This window comes from Agelaius phoeniceus, chromosome 23 (assembly GCF_051311805.1).
Source record: "Agelaius phoeniceus isolate bAgePho1 chromosome 23, bAgePho1.hap1, whole genome shotgun sequence".
NCBI lineage: Eukaryota > Metazoa > Chordata > Aves > Passeriformes > Icteridae > Agelaius > Agelaius phoeniceus.
Genome location: NC_135287.1, coordinates 4,806,370 through 4,828,988, shown reverse-complemented (window position 1 = coordinate 4,828,988; position 22,619 = coordinate 4,806,370). Strand labels below are relative to the sequence as shown.

Here is a 22,619-nt window from a genome sequence, read left to right as displayed (position 1 = left end):
GTTCCTGAGCCCGACTTGCTAAACCAGGAGCTTTCAGTGTGGAGAGACAACAGAAACAGAGAATCCCAGACCCCAGAAAAGCTTCTAAAAGCCCCAGACCCTGGAGAGAAGACGAGCACACAGAGATAAAAGAGCTCCAGCACTGAGGCTGCCAGGGGCTGCTGGTTTGTCTGGGCAGGCTGGAAGAAAAGGAAATATTGAGAGGACAACCCCGAGGGCAGGAAAGGAAATATTGAGAGGACAACCCCGAGGGCAGGAAAGGAAATATTGAGAGGACAACCCCGAGGGCAGGAATGGAGGGAAAAGCTGCAGCCAGCAGCAAAGGGAGATGCTGCACACTCGGGTTTGCATCACAGGGCGGGGGAGAGGCTCCCAGGCTGCTCTGGAAGGGGAAAGGCTCCTGCATATGTCATGTGCCATTGAAAAGTGATAAAAAGGGTTTGCATTCCAAGGGTTCTCCTCGGGGAAACGGAATTTTATTGGTCCAAATAAAGGACAAGGTTCTGCCCAGCACAGCCTCTGTTAGGGGATGGTGAAAAAGGGTGGGAAGGCACAGTGGTTAATCACTCACAGCAAATAATTAGTTTTTTAAATTCATTTAACATTCTCTTGATATAAGTGAGAGGAGCAGCGGATTTGTCTTTCCCAACCAGCTGTGGGGCTGCTGGGAGATAAAACCAGCACTGGGAGAGAAAAGAAACAATGGGAAGGATTCCAATGCAATCATTGGATGGGAAAAGAGATTTGCTTTTACAAATAAACTTTGGGTTTGCTGATCAATGAAATTAGACACTGAAAGGTGAAAGAAACAATGGGGAAGAAAAACCCCTAAATTCCGTAAGAATTGAAAATGAAAAGGCAGGGTTATACATTAGAGGGGAATCTCTGGGATCAGGAGTTCTGGCAAGTCTGAACCTCTCAAGTACCTCAGAAATGGGGAAGAGAGAAGGAAAATGTGGCTGGGAATTGGGATAAAAAGGAGGCTGAGTCCTCCAAAAATCTCAGAGACCCCAGGGGATGCCCCATGGCCTCTGCCTTGATTGGAATAAAGTTCCAGGACTGCTCTGTCTCCTTTTTGGACACCAACCTCTGGTGTTTGTGGGTGAATTTTCCTAATGCATCTAAACCACAAAAACATTAAGCTTTAGTCAATGCTGAGACACCTGGGGTGATTAAAGGACACATCAAATGTCACCCCAAGTGCCACCTCCTTTGGTGTGACCCAGCTTGGGTGGCCCCACACTCTCAAATTCCAGAGTATATTCAATTTCCAGTGAAATGGAGACAGTCACAATGAGCAGGCATTTAAAAATGAGTCCTGAACCGCTAAATCATGAATCACTGGCAAAATCCAGGCTGGAACCTCAACATCCTGAATGCTTCTTTGACCAGAAGACACTCACCATTGCTTCATATTCCCCTTTGAATAGAAAAAAAAAAAAAAAATTAAAAATCATGGCATTTGTCAACACAAAAAGCTCTGCTTTGTGTGGCTAAAATTCCCTTTGTCTCCAAGCAAGAGCTTGAAACAATGGAAACAGGAGAGGATTCGCCCAGAGCAGAGACCACAGACAAAGCTGCACTGTGGGAACATCTCCATGGAACTGGATGGATCCAAACAGCTCCTTTCACACAGTCACAGAATTCCCAGAATCACAGAATTCCCAGGATCACAGAACTCACAGAATGACCAGGTTGGAAGAGACCCTAAAGATCACAGAGTCCAACCCAGCCCCAACCCCTCAACTGAACCCTGGCACCCAGAGCCACATCCAGGCTTTGTTAAACACACCCAGGGATGGGGACTCCACCACCTCCCTGGGCAGAACATTCCAGAACTTTATCACCCTTTCTGGAAAAATCTTCTTCCTGCTCTCCAGCCTGGATTTCCCTTGGTGCAGCTCGAGGCTGTGTGCTCTGGTTGTGTCAGTTCCTGGAGACAGAGCCCAGCCCCAGCTGAGCACAGGCACCTTTCAGGAGCTGTGCAGTGATGGGGGCACCCCTGAGTCTCCTTTTGTCCAGGCTGAGCACCCCCAGCTCCCTCAGGGGTTCCTCTCAGGGTTTGTGTTCCCAGCCCCTCTCCAGCCTCGCTGCCCCCTCTGGATGTGCTCAGAGTCCCAAGGTCCTTTTTGTGTCCCTGGCCCAAACTCGTTGCACCAAATCCTGGATTTTGGTGTCCCTGGGAGTCTCTCAAGCTCTCACAGAGATTTTTTTGTGTCCCTGGGCCAAACACTCTGCACCAAATCCTGGGTTTTGGTGTCTCTGGAAATCACTTGAGCCCCCCAGGAGATTCCTGTGTCCTTCAAGCTCTCCCAACAGATTTTTTTGCATCCATGGGCCAAACTCACTGCACCAAATCCTGGGTTTGGTGTCCCTGGAAGTTCCTCAAGCTCCCCCAGGAGATTCCCGTGTCCCTGGGCCAAACTCATTGCACCAAATCCTGGATTTTGGTGTCCCTGGGAGTCACCCAAGCTCTCCCAGGAGATTCCCGTGTCCCTGGGCCAAACTCCCTACACCAAATCCTGGGTTTGGTGTCCCTGGGAATTACTCAAGCCCTCCCAGTGGATTCTTTTGTCCCTCAAGCTCTCCCAGCAGATTCCTGTGTCCCTGGGCCAAACTCCCTACACCAAATCCTGGGTTTGGTGTCCCTGGGAATCACTCAAGCCCTCCCAGTGGATTCTTTTGTCCCTCAAGCTCCCCCAGCATTTTTTGTGTCTCTGGGCCAAACTCACTGCACCAAACCCAGGGTTTTGCATGGCTGGGGGTCACCCAAGCTCTCCCAGCAGGTCCCCGTGTCCCATGTTGTGTCCTGCTCTGCAGGAGCAGCTCCCAGGAGGGGCAGGGATGCTGAGCCTGCTGCTGCTGCTGCTCTGGGGGCAGTGCCAGTGCCAGCCAGGGCCTGGCCAGCACCAGGCAATGTCCCCACCATGGCAGGTCCAGAGCAGCATCCCCAGCACCCCACAGCCTCAGTGCAGCACATCCAGCCTGGAATTCCTGCTCCAAACCCGCCTCTGCACCTCTCCCTGCACAGCTCCCAGAAACGCTGGGCAGGGAAAAGGAAAAGGAAAGGGGAAAATAAAGCCCTGATGTTGGAGAACATGGCTCCTTTTTTTTTTTTTTTTCCTCTTGTCCCTGGAATTGTGATTGGAAATAATTGGAAGTGTCACTGGAAGTAATCAGAAGTGACAGTCCCTGGGCTACAAGGCTTTTGCTTCGAGTCTAACGATCCCCCCGCAAAACAAAACCTAAATTTAAACAATGAAGTCATAAAGTGATTTGCCTTCAAGGTTGAAAACCCTGCAATTTTTTTTTTTAATGAAATAAAAAAAAATAAAAAAAAAAAAAAAAGAAAAAGAAGAAGAAGTGCCTGGCTCTGGTTCAGTTCAATATTCCAGGCTGGCCGTGTTGGATGAAAGCACAAACACACACAAAGGCACCCTGTGATTTCTGGCCCTACCTGGCCAATAAAAGCCCAAATCTCTATTAAACATTGCTGTGACCTCTGAAATTCTGTCACATCTGCAAGGAAAACCACAGGCTGAGTAATCTGTGACACTCAGCAGCACCCACCTCAAACATTCCTAATACTGGAAAACCACCTCATTCCAATGTTTTGCTGAAGCACAGAGGGAGTGGAATGGAGTAATTCTCTTTTTGTTTTACATTTCTGAAAAGGGCTCCTAACAGCCCATCCAGGCACTTGGGGAAAGAATCTGTTCAAAAGACCTCACAGCCACCATACGCTCCATGCATTTGTTAAAAACTCATTTTCCTTAATTCATCTGCAGCATGAAGCAACTCAGAGCCCAGGATTTCCTTTCTGAGAGGTTTCTCTGAGAGCACAGCAGCACTTCACACCACCAGTGGAGCTCCTCAGGGTTAAAAATGGGTTAGAAACGGCTGTAAACCAGTGGATAATTGTTAAGAATATACAAGAATAGACTGTTAGTTTGGTTATTGTTAACAGAGTTAAAAGGAGAGTTAGAAGAGATACAGTACCAGGAGTGTGGTCCTGTTTTTAACATCAGCACAGGGGTACAAAAAAGTCCATTAATAGGTGATAAATATCAGAATTTTTTTAGAAAATAAAGCCAAGTCCCTCCAGGTGGCAGGTGAAGGATTTCAGTTTGGATTCAGCTGTTTGTTACAGATCTGCACATCACTGCTGTGCCCACAGTTGGGGATGGATCAGGAGGAAAACGCCTTTAAGTTAAAATGACTTTAATTTAGAGGTGTTCCAAGTGCTCCATCACCCTCAGCAGCGTGCACCCACCTGTGTGTGAGCTTCCCCCTGTCTCACATGTGCTTTGAATGCTCTCAGTGCAATGTGGAGGGAATAAAAAGGGAATAAATTCTCTCTCTTGGAGTGACCAAGCCGTGGTCATCCCTTGCCTCTAACCCTGCACGCTCCATTTCAGAGCAGCCTCCCTCCTGCCAGGCAATGTCACAAACCCACCCAATCCTCAGTGACCTTTTCCCTCAGCTGCAGGCACAAACCTGAGCTCCAACCTCTGCACCCAGCCAGGGCTCAGCCTGGTTTGCTCTGGGAACCCAACACATCCCTCTGGCTGTCCTGGAGTGCCCAAACCCCTGCCAGGGGGCACAGAGACCCTGGCACAGAGCCCCGGATGCCCCTGTGGGTTTGATCTTGACCCATGGAGCAAATCACCAACCTTAGATGAAGATCTGCAAGCCATGACAAATTAAGTAGAGTGATGGTGAATTTATCATGGGGTGAAAAAGTAGAATTTTGGGGTTTTTAGAATGGGGGTTCAGGGGGCAAGATGGAGGGATCTGGGTGTGTCCTGCCTTTCTCCTTCTTCTGCTTGGCCTCCATCTTCTGCTGTGATGTTGTGATGTGGTTGTTTCTAATCAATGGCCAATCACAGCCCAGCTGGCTCAGACTCTCTGTCCAAGCCACAAGCCTTTGTTATCATTCTTTCTTTCTCTGTTCTTAGCCAGCCTCCTGATGAAATCCTTTCTTCTATTCTTTTAGTATAGTTTTAATATAATATATATCATAAAATAATAAATCAGCCTTCTGAACCATGGAGTCAGATCCTCATCTCCTCCCTCATCCTCAGTCCCCTGTGAGCACGGTCACACCCAGCCTTTCTCCTGCTTCTTCTCTACCTCCATCTCCTGCTGTGATGGTGGCACTTTGGGATTGGTTTAGAGTAGAAGCTCAGTGTCTAACACAGGTGATGGGTGTTGGGCAGTAATTGTAAATATTGTACAGGTAGTTTTTAGTACAAAGACATAACCCTGCCCTGGGGCAGGCAGAGTGCCTGAACTGTCCTGCTGAATGGACCTGGCAGGGCAGGAGAAAGAATTTTATAGATAAGGAACAATAAACAACCTTGAGACTGAGAAATGAAGAGCCCTGACTGCTTCTTCAAGCACCAGGCTGGGAAAAGAGACTTTCCAACTCTTTTTGGGGTCACTCTCACAAGCAAGAGATCCTGACAGTTTTCCTGCCACAAAAAAACCCCAAACCTGGCAGCTCCAGAGAGGAGAGAGAGGCTGTGATGGGTATTGATCCCCTTGGGACAGCAAATCTGACACCCTGGGGCTGGGGCTGGGAAGTTCTCAGTGAAATATTTGCCTTTTTTCGGCTGCCAAGTGATTTCCTGGAGGAAGGGAAGGAGCAGATGAGGACAGGATGGGTTTTGTGGCTTTCTGTCCATCCAGCACCTTCAAGCTGCTCTGTTCTCTTTACAACTCGTTGCAAAGAAGAGCCAGAGCTCGTTAAGGAGCCAGATAAACAATCCAGGGTGCCAAGGGGAGCTTTAGGAGAGCCTGGCCTGGTGCCCACCCTCCTTTTCCAGGACTGGGATATCTCTGGCAAGGGGGAGCAGCTTCATTCTGGGTCGATAACCCAGTGCAGGGCTCCAGGTCCTTGTTGCACTCAAAGCCAACACATTTTAGCCCTGGTGGGGCTGGGCCAAAAGTGACAGAGCCCAGAGGTGGCTGCCACTGTCCCCAGCAGTGCTGAGGGGAGGAGGGCGATGGGGGAGCTGGAATCCAGCCCCGTGCTTGGTGAATTCTCGCACATTTTCCATTGTTGTGCTCCCTGCCCTGCATCCTGCGCTGTCCTGGAGTCTGAGGCTCCATCCCAGACCTCCCTGACCTGGCTTCACCCCTGACTTTTTGCTGGGCTGCTTCTGTAAACTGAGCTTTTCTAAAAAACAAATGAAGGCACAGCTTTGGGGGAAAAAAAACCCAAAAAACAAAAAAAAACCAAAAAAAAAACCCAAAAAACACACCAAAACAAAAAATAAAAAAAAAAACCAAAACAAAAAAAAACCCCAAGAAAACCCAAAACCAAACCAAACCAAAAAACCCACAAAGAAGCAAAAAAACCCCCCAAAAAAACCCAAAAAAAGCCCCACAAATAAAAAACAAACAAACAAACAAAAAACCAAACAACCCCGGAAAATATAACCAAAAAAACATCCCAAACACAAAAACAACCAAACCAGACCCATTCATCTTTTCAACAAGGCACCCCCAAGCTCCTCCTGCGCCCGGAGCAGCCTCTTCTGCAGCACAATAAAACAGATTTCAGAGGCACAAACTCTGCCTGCAGCCTGGGCTAACACAGGGCATTGTTTAATTGGGAATTCAAGGTGTGTTTTGAGTAAAATTGTGGGGAAAAGGCACAGGAAGCAGCTGGCAGCACCATTTGTAGCATTGCAACACCAATTTTATTGGCATCACACACAAACTTCAGCCCAGTGTAACAAAGATTTAGACTTCAAAGATTTTCCAAACACATTTAAGAGTGTTTAAATCTCTATTGTTTGGCTGTGGAAACAAATCCCAGGCTGCAGAGGTGCTGAATCCCCTGCAGAGCCCCGTGTTTGCAGGAGGGCTGGTTGTGATCCTCAGGACAAACACCAGGATCCCTCCCTGCCGTTGGGCAGTGGCGTTTCTGGGCAGAAACTTGTGCTGCTCTCACACACAAAATGTCATTCTGACATTTATATATCATAAATGAACCAAACCACTAATTCTGCATGGAGGGGACAAAGCCAGGGTGGGTACAAAGCTAAAACATTGCTTGTTTTCCATGGGAAATTCAGAAAAGTTGCTTTCCCTCTGCCTCTACTTCCCATAAAAATGAATTTTTTTTCCTCCACAAATTTAGCTGCTTTGCCTCTTTCTGGCAGGTTTTCTTCCTTTTCCTCCTCATGGTAAAATGTCCTTTCTGGATAAAAAAAAAAAACCCTCCAAAATAAAGTTTATTTGGTGTTAGATGTTAAAAATCCCAACTATTTCATACAAAACAAAGCACCACTAGAGAGAAAAACAGGCAATTCATCATCAAGTGTCTCGACAGCAAATATTTGATGCAAACCATCCCTGGCTTTGGAAGAGCTGGAGTGTCTCAGAGAAGAGTAAACCCTGATATTCTGCCAGAGAGCAACTCAGTCATGCCTGGCTCCTTTTAATCCCCCCTGCTCTCCTTTATTCCCTTTCCTCAGGTATTCCCAGAGCTGTGCTCTGATGAAGGCGTGGAAGGAAACCCAAGTTTAATTCTTCTAACAGATAATGAATATTGCTCACTGTTGATGTTTTGTTGCCTGCTCTTGGAATTTGAGAGAATTATTATCAATTCCACGAAGCTGTCCTGGGGAGAAGAGTCCTTTTGAAAAGCTAAATACACCACCAAGTTCCCTGCATTCCTGCAGGAGCCAGTGACAAAAGGGAAGTGAAATCATGACACAAAATCACACACAAAACTTCTTTTCCCAGCTGCAGGTTGGCTTTTTTTTTCTTTTCTTTTTTTTTTTTCTTTTCTTTTTTTTTTTAATTTTCTTTTTTTTTTCTTTTCTTTTTTCTACACCAATTCTGAGCCAAGGTTTGTGTTAAATGTTAGAAAAAAGTGAGGCAAAGCTCTTGTACCACCAACCTGCAACACCATGGAACAGTCAAAGGCAAGAGAAGGAGCCAAAGAAAACAAAAATATATATTTTCTATTTTCCAGTTATCACTGAGAAATTCTGGAAATATCTGGAAAATCAGCAGAAATAGAGGCCCCTAACTTTTGTTTTAGGCAACCTGAAAACAATCTCCTTTGCTTTCTACTATTTCTGGGAAATCAGCAGGAATAAAAGTCTACAAGCTTTGTTCTAAACCTAAAAACTATCCACAAGCTTTGTTCTAAACAACCTAAAAACTATTTCCTTTGGTTTTCACTCCTGGGAAATCAGCAGGAATACAGAACCATAAACTTTGTTTGAAGGAACCTGAAATCTCTCTCTTTTGGTTTTTGGGAAATAAAAATCCATTCAGTTTGTTTTAAGCTCTCTGAAATCTGTCCCCCTTGGTTCTCACAAAGTGCTAGGGAGAAACACCCACTAAATCCCCAATTCTCACTGAGAGTGGGGGCACTTCTTGAAAAACCAACTGCCCCAGTGGGTTCTGCTTTGTTGTGGGCCAGGACAGGAGGGTTTGGGGAGCAGGATCAGGGGGGTTTGGGGAGCAGGATCAGGGGGGTTTGGGGAGCAGGAACAGGAGGGTTTGGGGAGCAGGATCGGGGGGGTTTGGGGAGCAGGAACAGGGCGGGTTTGGGGAGCAGGAACGGGGGGGTTTGGGGAGCAGGAACTGGGGGGTTTGGGGAGCAGGAACTGGAGGGTTTGGGGAGCAGGAACTGGAGGGTTTGGGGGGCAGGAACTGGAGGGTTTGGGGAGCAGGAACTGGGGGGTTTGGGGAGCAGGAACTGGGGGGTTTGGGGAGCAGGAACTGGGGGGTTTGGGGAGCAGGATCGGGGGGGGTTTGGGGAGCAGGATCAGGGGGTTTGGGGAGCAGGATGCCAAGGCCAGGGGTTGCTGCTGGCTGTGCTCTCAGAGCAGGAATGGCAGGGTTCAGAGGGCAGGATGCCAAGGCCAGCACCCACAGGCTGCTTGTGCTCTCCCAGCAGGAACAGGAGGGTTTGGGGGACAGGATGCCAAGGGCAGGGCACACTGTGCTCTCACAGCAGGAATGGGAGGGTTTGGGGAGCAGGAACAGGGGGTTTTGGGGAGCAGAATGCCAAGGGCAGGACACACTGTGCTCTCCCATGAGGAACAGCGGGGTTTGGGGAGCAGGATGCCAAGGCCTGGGGTTGGGGAGGAGGATTCCAAGGCCAGGGCACACTGTGCTCTCAGAGCAGGAACAGGAGGGTTTGGGGAGCAGGATGCCAAGGCCTGGGGTTTGCTGTGCTCTCCCAGCAGGAACAGGAGAGTTTGGGGAGCAGGAACAGGAGGGTTTGGGGAGCAGGAACAGGGGGGTTTGGGGGGCAGGATGCCAAGGCCTGGGGTTGCTGTTTTTGCTGTTTGCTGTGCTCTCCCAGCAGGAACAGGAGGGTTTGGGGAGCAGGAACAGGAGGGTTTGGGGAGCAGGAACAGGAGGGTTTGGGGGGCAGGATGCCAAGGCCTGGGGTTGCTGTTTTTGCTGTTTGCTGTGCTCTCCCAGCAGGAACAGGAGGGTTTCCCAGCAGAGCACAGCCCCGGGCAGCCCCAGCTCTGCATCAGCTCGGATTTCCCAGCTACCAGCCGCGGATACCTGGGCAAATGCCGGCTGTCAGAGGCAATTCCTCACGCCAGCAGGGCCTGCAAGGAGCTGCTCCAGAACCTTTTGGCTGTGCAGTGAGACAGGAGGAGCTGGGGCTCAGCACGGCGGGGCCAGAGCCCTGGGATGGTGCTGAAAGAGATCCCTGAGCTCAGAGCGTGCAGGGCAAAGCTGAGCTGCTCTGCAGGGACCCTGACCCTCAGCAGCGCCCCAGAGTGACCCCAGCTCCCACAGGGCTCCCACAGAATCGCTGGTGTTAGGAAAATTCACCCACAAACACCAAAGGTTTATGTCCAAAAAGGAGACAGAGCAGTCCTGGGACTTTATTCCAATCAAGGCAGAGGCCATGGGGCATCCCCTGGGGTCTCTGAGATTTTTGGAGGACTCAGCCTCCTTTTTATCCCAATTTCCCAGCCACATTTCCCTTCTCTCTCTTCCCCATTTCTGAGGTACTTGAGAGGTTCAGACTTCCCAATACACCTGATACTGAAGATTTCTCAAAGATTCCCCTCTAATGTATAACCCTCCCTTTTAATTTTTAATTCTTACAGAATTTAGGGGCTTTTCTTCCCCATTGTTTCTTTCATCTTTCAATGTCTAATTTCGTTTATCAGCAAACCTACAGTTGATTTGTAAAAGCAAATCTCTTTATCCATTCATCACTCAGTGGAATCCTTCCCATTGTTTCTTTTCTCTCCCAGTGCTGGTTTTCTCTCCCAGCAGCCCCACAGCTGGTTTGGAAACACAAATCCCTCATTCCTCTCACTGGTGAGGTGCTGCTTTTCCTCCACTGTGGTGAGTGGTGCCCAGCGCTGCTGGAAGGGGTCAGTGCCCAGCAGGATGGCAGAGGTGGGTGAGGGGCTGGGGGTGGCACAGCTCCTGCTCTGACCCCCAAAGGCAGCAGCGCCTGCAGGGCAGAGCACTCAGAGCAGCCCCAGCCAAGGAAAAAGCACAGGGAACTGGTGACAGTGCACAGGGAACCAGTGACAGAGCACAGGGAACTGTGACAGAGCACAGGGAACCAGTGACAGACATGGAACCAGTGACAGAGCACAGGGAACCAGTAAAGAGCAAGAAACCAGTGACAGAGCACAGGGAACCAGTGACAGAGCTCATGGGACCAGTAAAGCACATGGAACCAGTGACAGAGCACAGGGAATCAGTAAAGTGCAAGAAACCAGTGACAGAGCACAGGAAACCAGTGGCAGAGCACATGGAACCAGTGACAGAGCACATGGAACCAGTGACAGAGCACACGGAACCAGTAAAGTGCAAGAAACCAGTGACAGAGCTCATGGGACCAGTAAAGCACATGGAACCAGTGACAGAGGTCATGGAACCTGTGACAGAGCACAGGGAACCAGATGGAACCAGTGGTAGAGCACACAGAATCTGTGACAGAGCACATGGAACCAGTAAAACACATGGAACCAGTGACAGAGCACACAGAATCTGTGACAGAGCACAGGGAACCAGTGACAGAGCACATGGAACCAGTGACAGAGCCAGGCATACAAATAACCACCCCTCCAAGCTGTTCTGATCACGAGAAAAATCATCTTTTTCCTTCATTGTTCCCCTCATTGTCAGTCATTAGAAACACTCGTGATTGACTTGGAGTGGGGGAAAGGCGGAGATTTCCCACCCCATAAAATTTAAACCAATTCAGGAACACATTTCAATGAAAACCTTGGCTACTTCTTTATTGGGTGAAAAATGCAACACCCTATTACGAACTCTTTCCACTCTGGAGCAAAGAACCACTTCAAAATTCTGCTTTTGGAGGGTGCAGTGGCACAAAGGGAGTTTGTGACACCTGATTCTCACTGCTCAGCTGGCCACAGTCATGTAGAGCTCACAGGGCCACCTTCCCCTCCTCAGCCTCTCCTGGCAAAGTGAGCTCTTGTCCACACTCAGCCAAGCCTTTCATCTTGTCCTGTTTGAATAAAGTCTCCTTCAAACAGATTGGCCCCTGTTTCCTGTCTCCTCACACAGCTGCTCGTGTGCCCCGGAGAGGTAAACAGTGGAAAAGACAAGACTTGTGTACATTAGCCACGTTTCTGGGATGTTTCATGATGAAAACACAAACCTTCCTCTCCAGGCTTCTCTAAAACCTGGGTTTTTCCACATTAGTCTTCACTTTATCAGCAAAAAAAAAAAAAAAAAAAAAAAAAAAGCAAGACATTCCTGGCAGTTCTGTAGATTTTTACTGCAGAAAATCCAGGCTTTAGCCAGCAAATCAGACTCCCCAGCCTCCCTGTGTTCAGGAGGATCCAGGAGCAGGGAACCACAACATTTCCTTCCTTTTCCCTGGACTTGCTTCTAATATTGGTGAGCAAAGCTGGCCAAGGAGCAGGAAGAGCAAGTCCTCTGCTGGCAGGGTGGGTAAAGCTCAGGTAAAGCTCAGGTAAAGCTCAGTGCCCACTGCAGGGCCAGGAAACAAAAATTCCAAGTTTTGCTCTGAGATTTGAGGACAATTCTCCCCTCACCAGTGCTTGGACAGGAGAGGCTGAGGAAGCTGACTCCAGGTGAGGGCAAAGTGTCTTTTGTTGGGCATTCCTGTGTTCCTGTCATGGTGGAGATGCTGAGGACACGTTGATAATTTAAATTCTCCTTTCCAGGAAGGCTTTCTGCCTTCCCTAGCAAACAGCTGCCTTGTAAACCAAGACAATTGATAAAGCCACTTGTGTTTTATAGATAAAAGCAGCAAAGCTGAGTTGTTGTTATATTACAGACAAACCCAACTTTTCTGCAGCAACAGTTTGTTCCTCTCACCCTAAACCTTCCACAAATTGGAATATTCAGCAGCTGAATGGGATCAAAGACTGCAATACCCATTGTCTCCATCAGCAAGGTGAGCAACCCACCCCTCTGTATCCCAAATTTCCACAGAGCCACGTCCTGAAGGGCTGAGCCCTCTCTCAAAGCACTCCCCACCACAGAGAGGCACAAATGAGCAGATGGGCACAAAGGGCACAAAGCGCTGCCTGCAGTGCCCAGATCCCCCAGCACAGAGAAAGCACAGAAAACCTCAGGGCCCCACAGAGAAAAACCTCAGGGACCCACAGAGGAATAAAACCCCAGGGCCCCACAGAGGAGAAAACCTCAGGGCCCCACAGAGGAAAAAAAACCTCAGGGCCCCACAGAGGAAAAAACCCCAGGGCCCCACAGAGGAGAAAAAACCTCAGGGCCCCACAGAGGAAAAAAAACCTCAGGGCCCCACAGAGGAAAAATCCTCAGAACCCCACAGAGGAGAAAAAACCTCAGGGCCCCACAGAGGAGAAAAAACCTCAGGGCCCCACAGAGGAAAAAAACCTCAGGGCCCCACAGAGGAGAAAAAACCTCAGGGCCCCACAGAGGAGAAAAAACCTCAGGGCCCCACAGAGGAGAAACCTTCCCAATCCCCAGGGCCAAAGCCACTTCTCCATTTATCAGCAGCTGCACAAATTGATTGAATTTGATCACCAAACCTCCCTTCCCAGTCCACATCCCACACCTGGGAGCCTTGACCTGGGCTTTGCCTGCCACAATCCCTTGGAGCTGTTCAAGAACCCCATTTCTGCCGTGCCCCTGCCCCAGCTCCTGGCAGGGAGGCAGAGCCCGGCCCACACCTGGGCCAGGCCCCAGCGCCCGGCGGGTCCTGGAAGGGGCCGGGTTTGCCCAGGCAGGGCTGGCGCTGTCAGCAGCACGGGGCGAGCAGAGGGAGGCACAGGAGCCCCTCAGACACCTCAGGGCTGCCAACTCTTTTCCCTCCAGCTTTCCTTCACTCTCTTTTCCCTCTTTCCTCTTTTCCCGTTCTCTCCTCCTCAACAAATCAGCCCCTCTCTCTTTTCTCTCTCTCCTTCCCCCCTTCTCTCATCCCTTTCTCCCCCTGCTGCACTCCAGCACATCTGTTTCTAATCTCAGCCACCCCTTGCAAACAATAACTCCTTTTTCTTTTCAACATCTGAACGCTCAGTGCCCAACAATTCCACACAGTTACACAAATTTGACACTCTGCCTGAAACAAAGACATTTTATTCAACCTTGCTTTGCCCAAGAGCTCCAAGCCCCTCTCTCCTTTATCCCTGGAAAGCGCTGCTCTCTTCAAACAACAAACACACGTTCCCAAATGAGCCTGTTTGACCAGCACTTTTTAAAATTCATTTGGATTAATCAGAGATCTCTGGCTGTCAACCTGCTCATAAAGCAACCAGAAAAGGATCAGAGCTCAAACACCACTGAAATTCACAGTTTTCCACAAAAGTTTCCTCATTACAAAGCCCTTTTCTCCAACTCGCCAGCAATGAATTTCAGGCACACGGAGCAGACCGGTGGAAGTTTGATTAAATAAAAAGCAAACAACACCAAAAAAAGCCAACCTACCTAAGAAGAGGATTGAAAATGCAGACATTCCGTCTCCCAGCAAGAGGGACTTGTCCTCCTTTTTTCTTCCTCTCTCTCCCAAGGACAGCAGGCAGACCTGCAGAGCATTCACAGGAACGCCTCTGGAATGCACTGAGTGTAATTGCATCCATGTGCCAGAAAAATCACCAACTTCACTCTTTCTTCCCTCCTGCTATTCATCCCCTGCTCCATCTTCCAGCCAGATCCAGCCAGATTTCTTTTTTTTTTGTTTTTTTGAGGGCTGCAGATTCAAGGCCCTGGGAGTTTCTGGGGGAGAAGCAGCACGGAGAGGACTTCACATCCACGGCAGCACAGAACAGTTTTGCCTGTCTGGAGAGGAGAGAAGCAGGGGGAAAACACTGAGCTCAATGTTCACCACATGGCTGCCTCCCACTAGAGCCCCTCCCTGCCATCAGCTGGGATTAATAGTGAAGACCAGTCATGTGGGTGAGGTAGAGCTTGATTTCCAGCATAGAATACAGATATTTAACAGAGAAACAAGAGGATTTCTCCAGTGGCAAAACAGTTAAGTTTGGAGGCGGCAAGAAAAAAAAAAAAAAAAAAGAGAAAAAAAAATCCAGCATGGAAAAAAAAAAATCAGATTTGACACTCAGGGGTTGGAGGGAGAGTCCTGGAAAAAGCTCCTCAGGAGGACAAACACGCTCCCCTGGATGCATTAGCTCTGGGCTCTTTTCTGCACTGGAAATTGGAGGTTTCAGGCTTGCTGAACCCTCTCTCTTCCTGCTGCGTGGTTTTCTTTTTGTGTTTTCAGGAGGGAAAGAAATCCCCTAAAAACTGATTTAATTTCTTGTCATAGCTGCGCTTCACCGATGAGGGCAAAGCTCAATCAAGCAGAAATTGGTGGCTGCGGGGAGTGAGTTTGAACTCCCTCCCAAAGGGCATTTTAAGGCACACAAGAGACACCTTTACACCTCTAAAGCCCAGCTTCAGCTTCACCCTCATGCAAAGGAGCAAATGTTTAAAATTACCTCAGGTACCCCGTAAAGAAACACCCAGCCTGCACAGCAGAAGGGAGATAAAGCAGATTTACCCACCTCGGTGCCTTGGAGTGCAAAGCAGAAATTCCTCCCCTCAGAACAGTTATGAAAGTGTTTGTAAAGCCTGCAGGAAGGCAGCAAAGCATGGGCAAGGCTGCCAGCCTGTGGTTTGGGACATCACACTCCACTTTTTCAAGCTTTCTTTCCTTTCCCTGTGTTACTCCACCCACACACCATTTCTCTATACTTTCCCTAACAAAAAAAAAAATCAGGGATAAAATGCTGCTCAGCCTCTCCAGGGATGAAAACAAACCCTGTGCAAAGCCAGGAGCTGCTGGGCTTGGTGATTCTTTTGGTCACCTTCAGTTCAGGATATTGTATTTTTTATGAAATACAGAAATATTTATGAAGCTCTCAATGAGGGGCACAACTCTTGGAAGCTCTGAAGGAATTTGGTGCTGATGACTGAGCTCTGCAGGTATTTATGGGAAGACAACAAAGATCAGAAGCTAGACCTTTGAGTCCTGGAAACAAAATCTCGATAGATCCAGAGAGAGTAAAAGAACAAAAATCATCTTTGTGCACCCAGTTTCATCCAAGTTTTGTTTGCCCCTTCCAGCCTCAGATGGAGACAGGAGCAGCATTTGGCTCCTCCTCCCCAGAACTGATTTCCTCCCTGTATCACAACATTTTAAACAGCATTTTTATCTAATATAGCCTGATTATCCAACTCTAATCTAGATTGGGTGGATATCACAGTTCCCACAGAGCAGCTCTGTCCATCCCACATAACCAAATCCCAAGATTCCTCCAGAACTTTTCCCCACACGCTTGACCAAACCTGATTTCCTTAATGATGCACCTAAACCCCCCTTGATTCTGAGAGCAGGACACGAATCAATGGAGAAAAATTCATTTTTCTGCAGGCCAGGCAGCACTGAGCCTGTCTCTGTGCATTAGGGGTGTGACAGAAGATGTCCCTGGCTCTGCTGTGAATTCCCTGATGCATTTAATGGGATCAATTCCTCCCCAGGGAGAGGCAGAGGAGTGCTGGCACCCTGCACTGCCTGCCCACCTCCCCCAAACAAAACTTCATTTGTAAACAAGGTTTAACGTTTCAAAACTTTATTTTAAAATGAAGTTTTGTTTGCCCCTCTATCAATTTATTCCTTTCACTTTGCCCTTCCTCCTCCAAGGAATCACATCCTTGAGCCCGAGCTGTTCCCCAGTGCTGCAGAGCTGCTCATTCTCTTCTCAGTGGTGTTTTAATGTCCCCACCACCCAAAACTTATCCAAAAGCTGCATTTTCTGCCCAAAACTCCCACTGTTGCTGTTGACTGGTGCTGATTCCTTTTTGTCCCTTCTCCAAGATTCCCTGTGTAAACTTCTCTCACTCGATTTAAATGATCTGAGCAGCTTCTTGATAAAAAAGAACAAAATTCATTCATCACTTGAAATCTCTTGAGCAAAAACCCATTTTTGTTCCATTTTTGGGGTGGCAACTGAAATAAAACACCAAGAATACAAGGGGGTAAAAACCCCAAACGACACAAACAAACCTCAAAACAGACAACAAAAAATGTTGGGGGAGAAATAGAACCCTTGACACAGATTTCTTTTCACAATCAGCCACTGGAGGAAAGGCTGATTTGTATTTTGTGGGAGCCAGAGCCTGCTTTGTAAAGCAGTGGTTGCTGAAGGAGCTCTCCTCTCTCATCCAGGCTTCAATAATTGATTATAAAAGCACAATTAGTCATTTGGTATCAGCAGGAAAATATCCCTTCAATGAGGCTCAGCACTCACTATTTCCTTCCCTATTCATTCTGTTTCTTTCTCCATTCCTTCCATTTCCTTCCATGTTTCTTCTATATTCCTTCTATTTCTTTCCATATTCCTTCTATTGTCCTTCTATATTTTTCCATATTCCTTCTATTTCCTTCTCTATTCCTTTTACTTCCTTCTCCATTCCTTCTATTTCCTTCCAGCCTCCTCCTATTTACTTCCATTTTCCTTCTATTTCCTTCCATATTTCTTCTATTTCCTTCTCTTTTCCTTCCATATTCCTTCTATTTCTTTTAAGATTCCCTGAAATCCCTGAGATTTTTGGGCGCCTAAACTCAGATTCTTGGTATTTAAGGAAGGTACCTACAAATGGAAGGCCTCAAATCACCACATTCATATTTTCTGGAAAAATCCCTTTGCCCAGGATTTTTCTCCTGGGAAGCTGAGAAGCCTCAGAGAAAAAGGAAAACAATTTTATCTCATTTGCTTCTCCTGTGTTTTGCTCACGTGGAATGTGTTTGGAGATTGTTTGTCCAAAATGTGATTATTTTATTGGTTTCTAGTGTGAATTATTTTGACTCATTGGCCAATCAGTGCCAAGCTGTGTTGGGACTATGGAAAGAGTCACAAGTTTTCATTATTATCTTTTTAACATTCTATAAGTATCCTTTCTGTATTCTTCAGTGTAGTTTAGTATATCTTTAATATAATATAGTCTGTAAGTATCCTTCCTGTATTCTTTAGTATTGTTTAGTATTCTTTAATATAATAGAGCATCATAAAATAATAAATCAACCTTCTGAAAACATGGAGTCAGATTCACCATTCCTTCCTTCACCTGGGGGCAATGTAAATGCAATATTAAATGTGTTAAAAAATGATTGAATCCATTACCAAATCCTGATTTTCAGCCTGGTTTTAATGAGTTTGGGTGTCCATGTGCTTGAGAACCTGCTGGAGCTCCTGCAGGGCCTGGCCCCAGCCCCAGGCCCAGAGGAGCTGCTGCACACTCATGCATGGCTGAGCTGCATCACCCCTCACTCTGTGCTGCAGCTGCTCCAGGCCGATGTCCTGCGAGGTTATGTTTAAATAATGCCAGCTAAGATCCCCATTTAACGGGTATTACTAATTTAATGTGAAGTGCCAGAAGTGAGGGCTCCCAGAGCTGCTCCTTCAGCTCCCATCAGGGCTCCAGTGTGGCCACTGGGCTGGTGACACTCACTGAAGGACACCTGGGAAGCTTCCTGCTCACTAATAATTATACAAATCAGCATTTTGTTCCCTGAACCTCTCCTGACAGTCCCATGTGCACCAATCAAAGCCATTTAAACCCAGAGGACACTGCAGAGGAGAGAGAAAATCTTGAATGAGCACAAGGGAGCTGCTCTTAGAGGTTTCTCTGTCAGTGTTGGAGGCGTGGATGAAATTCAGCCCTCACAAGTGGAAAAAAAAGGCAGGGACGCAGCAGGAAAGGTCTCATCTCTTCCCTCATGCTCCCCTGCTCTTCTCTGGGCTCTGAGCAAATTGTTTGGGCATTGGGGCAGCCTGGAAGAGTGGGGTTAATGGGAATAATGGGAATTGTCACTGTCATATTTTCTGGAAAAATCCCTTTGCCAGGATTTCTTCTCCTGGGAAGCTGAGAAGCCTCAGAGAAAAATGAAAACAATAATTATCTGCTTGCTTCTCCTGTGTTTTGCTGCTTTGGAAGGTGTTTGGACATTTTTTAACAACTGGTCAGTGTTTGATTGGTTTTGTGTGAATTATTTTAACTTAATGAACAATCACTGTCATGCTGTGTCGGACTCTGAGAAGAGAGTCACAAATTTTTCATTATTATCTTTTAGCCTTCTGTCCGTATCCTTTCTCTGTTCTTTAGTATAGTTTAGTATAGTATTCTTTAATATAATGTAATATAATAAAATAATAAATTAGCCTTCTAAGAACATGGAGTCAGATTCCTCTTTCCTTCCTGCCATGGGGGACCCAGAAAATAGCACAGGGAATAATGGGAATATTGGGATAACTGCTCAGGCCAGGCAGCAGGGAGCTGCCCTTTCCTCCCAGGAGGGGCAGGAGCTGAGCAGGAGCTGCCCCTGTCTGCTCTGGTTTCATCTCTTCTGACAGCAGAGCTGTTTCTCTCCTCTCTGAGACTCTGGAGCCGGGTTCCTGCTGGAATTCCCATTTCAGATCAGTGTTGGACTGACCCATCCAGCACCATTCATGAGGGAATCCCATTCCCCCTTTTTTCCTTCACATGGGGCTGATAAATCACCCTCAGGAGTCCCTGTTCTGTTCCTCTCCTCCTGTCACCATTCAAGGGTTTGGAACAGCCCCTGCCATGCTGGGAATGAATCATTATTAAATTAATATTTTTCCAAGACCTTCCTGGCTCCTTGAACCTGGATTTCTGTGGATTTCAAGGAGTTCAGGCAGAGCAGAGAGCCAAGGTGAGTTTGCTCCTGTTCCTTGGCAGCCAAATGACAACAGCCCAGCATCTCAAAGGAAACCAATTCTTTTTCATGGTCCCAGCAGGAAGGCAAGAAGCAGAAGGATCTCCTTCCCCTGTGCACAGAAATATTCATGAAGATGTTGAGATTGCTAGACTGGAGTGAGAGCGCTCCATCAATAAATAAAGAGCATCAGTATCTCATGGCATCAGAGAGGAAAGAATGACATCTCTTTTGCTTTTATTTCCTTCTATTTTGGAACATTCAAGTTATAACATTCAGCTCCAAGTGGCACTTGGAGCACGGTTCTGAGGACTGGATTATAAAAGGGAATTTGTGTTGTGCTAAAGGAGCCCATTAGGCTGAGAGGGGCTGTGTGAGCCTGCCCTGACCCCTCTCCATGGGCTCCTCCTGCCTGAGTCAGGGTGCCCAGCCCTGCCAGGGGCTCAGGCCAGCCTGGAGAGTCCTGGGGGGAGCAGGGACTGCAGGAAGACCCAAAGAGCCCATGCAGGGAAGGAAGCAGAGGATGGTGGTGCTCACAGGGGGCTGAGGGTGAGGGCAGAGACGAGGATCTGACTCCATGGTTCACAAGGCTGATTTATTATTTTATGATATATATTATATTAAAACTATACTAAAAGAATAGAAGAAAGGATTTCATCAGAAGGCTGGCTAAGAATAGAATAGAATAGAATAACAAAGGCTTGGGGCTCGGCTCTCTGTCCGAGCCAGCTGGGCTGTGATTGGCCATTAATCAGAAACAACCACATGAGGCCAATCCCAGATGCACCTGTTGCATTCCACAGCAGCAGATAACCATTGTTTGCATTTTGTTCCTGAGGCCTCTCAGCTTCTCAGGAGGAAAAAAATACTAAGGGAAGGATTTTCCATAAAAGATGCCTGTGACAGCAGATCTGGGTTCTCCATGTCCTGGCAGGGATGGGAGCTCTGGCAGAACTTAAATCCTATTTTTTTTCAGAAGGACCAAGGTTTTTTTGAAAATAATTAGTCCAGTACTAATTAGATGAGCCTAATTTACTGTGCTACCTGGTAACATCTTGCTCCAGTCATGCCACAACTGTTCTGTCTTGTACAGATAACAAGGGAAGCATTTTTCAACTCTTCTGTTACTGAGTTTCCTTCAGGAATTCCTTGTTCCTTCCAGGTTTCCATGTCTGAGTGACCTGGTTGTTGTCTAGTAAGATTTAGGCATCCTTCAGGCTTTGGACTGAGCCCTAATCAGGAATGCATCCCCTCCAAGGCAGCATTAGTTTAATTTGGATTTGTCTGCTTTTCTTGTAGCCTGGTGGCACAGCCCTGATGATCCTGGAGCTCCTTCCTGAGCAGGAATTCTGCCCTGTCAAGTCTCCAGCCCCTGCTGGGATGGAGATCTTGGTCTCTCCAGGGAGCTGAGGAGGGAATCCAAGTGTTTCCATGAGATTCACTTCAAATCCAAATCTATTTAAACCTGAAGCTGAGCAGCCTCTATACTAATGTGGAATATACCCAATCATTTTCTGGCTCTAGGAAGCTCTGATAGATCCTCAGATGCTTTTTTTCTCCCCAGTTTGCAGCACAAAAAAAGCTCTGGAAGTGCTGATATGTAGAAGAGGAGGAGGCTGTTCATTAATTATTACTGGACCCCGGGCTGGGGAGGGCTAAAATACACAATCCTACAGATTTGGGATCAAACCAGACTTTTTCCTAAGGAAATTCTACCCTTGAAGACTAAAAGGGGCATTTGAGAGCTGTGAAATCCCTGTGAAGTGGAGGTTCCTGCACTGCCTCTCTTCCAGCTCCTGAAAGGAGCCAGGAGGAATTTCAGTGAGGGCACAGAGCCTGCCCTGTTCCTGGAGAGGAGAATCCCACCAGGATTGGGTTCTGGCCTCACAAATGCCCCCTGAGAGCAGAAATCCTCTTCTGTTCTCTTCTAACTCCTGAAATGGGCTGGTTTTTCTTGTGAAGGATTTCAAAGAGGACACCCTGTCCTATTCCTGGTGAGGAGAATCCCACCAGGATTCATTCCTGGGCTCCCAAATACCCCCGAGAGCAGAAATCCTCTTCTGTTCTCTTTTAGATCCTGACATGAGCTGGTTGTTCTTGTGAAGGAATTGCAGAGGGCACAGGAGAATCCTGTCAGGGTTGGATCCTGGATCCCAAATGCACCAGGAGAGCACAAATCCTCTTCTGTTCTCTTCCAGCTCCAGAAATGAGATGTTTTTTTCTTGTGAAGGAATTTCAAAGAGGACACTGCCCCATTCCTGGTGAGGAGAATCCCACCAGGATTCATTCCTGGCTCCCAAATACCCCTGAGAACAGAAATCCTTTTCTGCTCTCTTCCAGCTCCTGAAATGGGCTGGTTGTTCTTGTGAAGGAATTACAGAGGGCACAGGAGAATCCCATCAGGATTGGATCCTGGATCCCAAATGCACCAGGAGAGCACAAATCCTCTTCTGCTCTCTTCCAGCTCCAGAAATGAGATGTTTTTTTCTTGTGAAGGAATTTCCAAGAGGACACTGCCCCATTCCTGGCCAGGAGAATCCCATCAGGGTTGGGTTCTGGGCTCCCAAATACACCAGGAGAGCAGAAATCCTATTCTATTCGCATCCAGATCCTGAAATGAGCTGGTTTTTCTTGTGAAGGATTTCAAAGAGGGCATTGCCCCATTCCTTGTGAGGAGAATCCCATCAAAATTGGGTTCTGGCCTCACAAATACCCACTGAGAGCAGAAATCCTCTTCTGTTCTTTTCCAGCTCCTGAAATGGGCTGGTTTTTCTTGTGAAGGATTTCAAAGAGAACACTGCCCCATTCCTGGTGAGGAGAATCCCACCAGGATTCATTCCTGGGCTCCCAAATACCCCTGAGAGCACAAATCCTCTTCTGCTCTCTTTTAGATCCTGACATGAGCTGGTTGTTCTTGTGAAGGAATTGCAGAGGGCACAGGAGAATCCCGTCAGGATTGGATCCTGGATCCCAAATGCACCAGGAGAGCACAAATCCTCTTCTGCTCTCTTCCAGCTCCAGAAATGAGATGTTTTTTTTCTTGTGAAGGAATTTCCAAGAGGACACTGCCCCTTTTCTGGTGAGGAGAATCCCATCAGGGTTGGGTTCTGGGCTCCCAAATACACCAGGAGAGCAGAAATCCTATTCTATTCGCATCCAGATCCTGAAATTAGCTGGTTTTTCTTATGAAGGATTTCAAAGAGGACACTGCCCCATTCCTGGCCAGGAGAATCCCATCAGGATTGGGTTCTGGCCTCACAAATACCCCTGAGAGCAGAAATCCTGTTCTGTTCTCTTTTAGATCCTGACATGAGCTGGTTGTTCTTGTGAAGGAATTGCAGAGGGCACAGGAGAATCCCATCAGGATTGGATCCTGGATCCCAAATGCACCAGGAGAGCACAAATCCTCCTCTGCTCTCTTCCAGCTCCAGAAATGAGATTTTTTTCT

The 22,619-nt window shown here is 47.6% G+C and overlaps 1 protein-coding gene across 1 annotated transcript in view; it reads right to left on the bottom strand.

Annotated features, from left to right (window-relative positions):
- The window catches only part of CLMP (CXADR like cell adhesion molecule), a 62,897-nt gene extending 47,784 nt beyond the window's left edge, over nt 1-15,113 (bottom strand). The window contains exons 1-2 of the mRNA XM_054647529.2: nt 14,997-15,113; nt 13,921-14,271 (exon numbers count right to left, since the gene is read on the bottom strand). Coding sequence (XP_054503504.1) covers nt 13,921-14,068 — 148 coding nt within the window. The 5' untranslated portion in view covers nt 14,069-14,271; nt 14,997-15,113. The remainder of the gene's footprint in view (nt 1-13,920; nt 14,272-14,996) is intronic.
- Between the last annotated feature and the right edge of the window lie 7,506 nt (nt 15,114-22,619).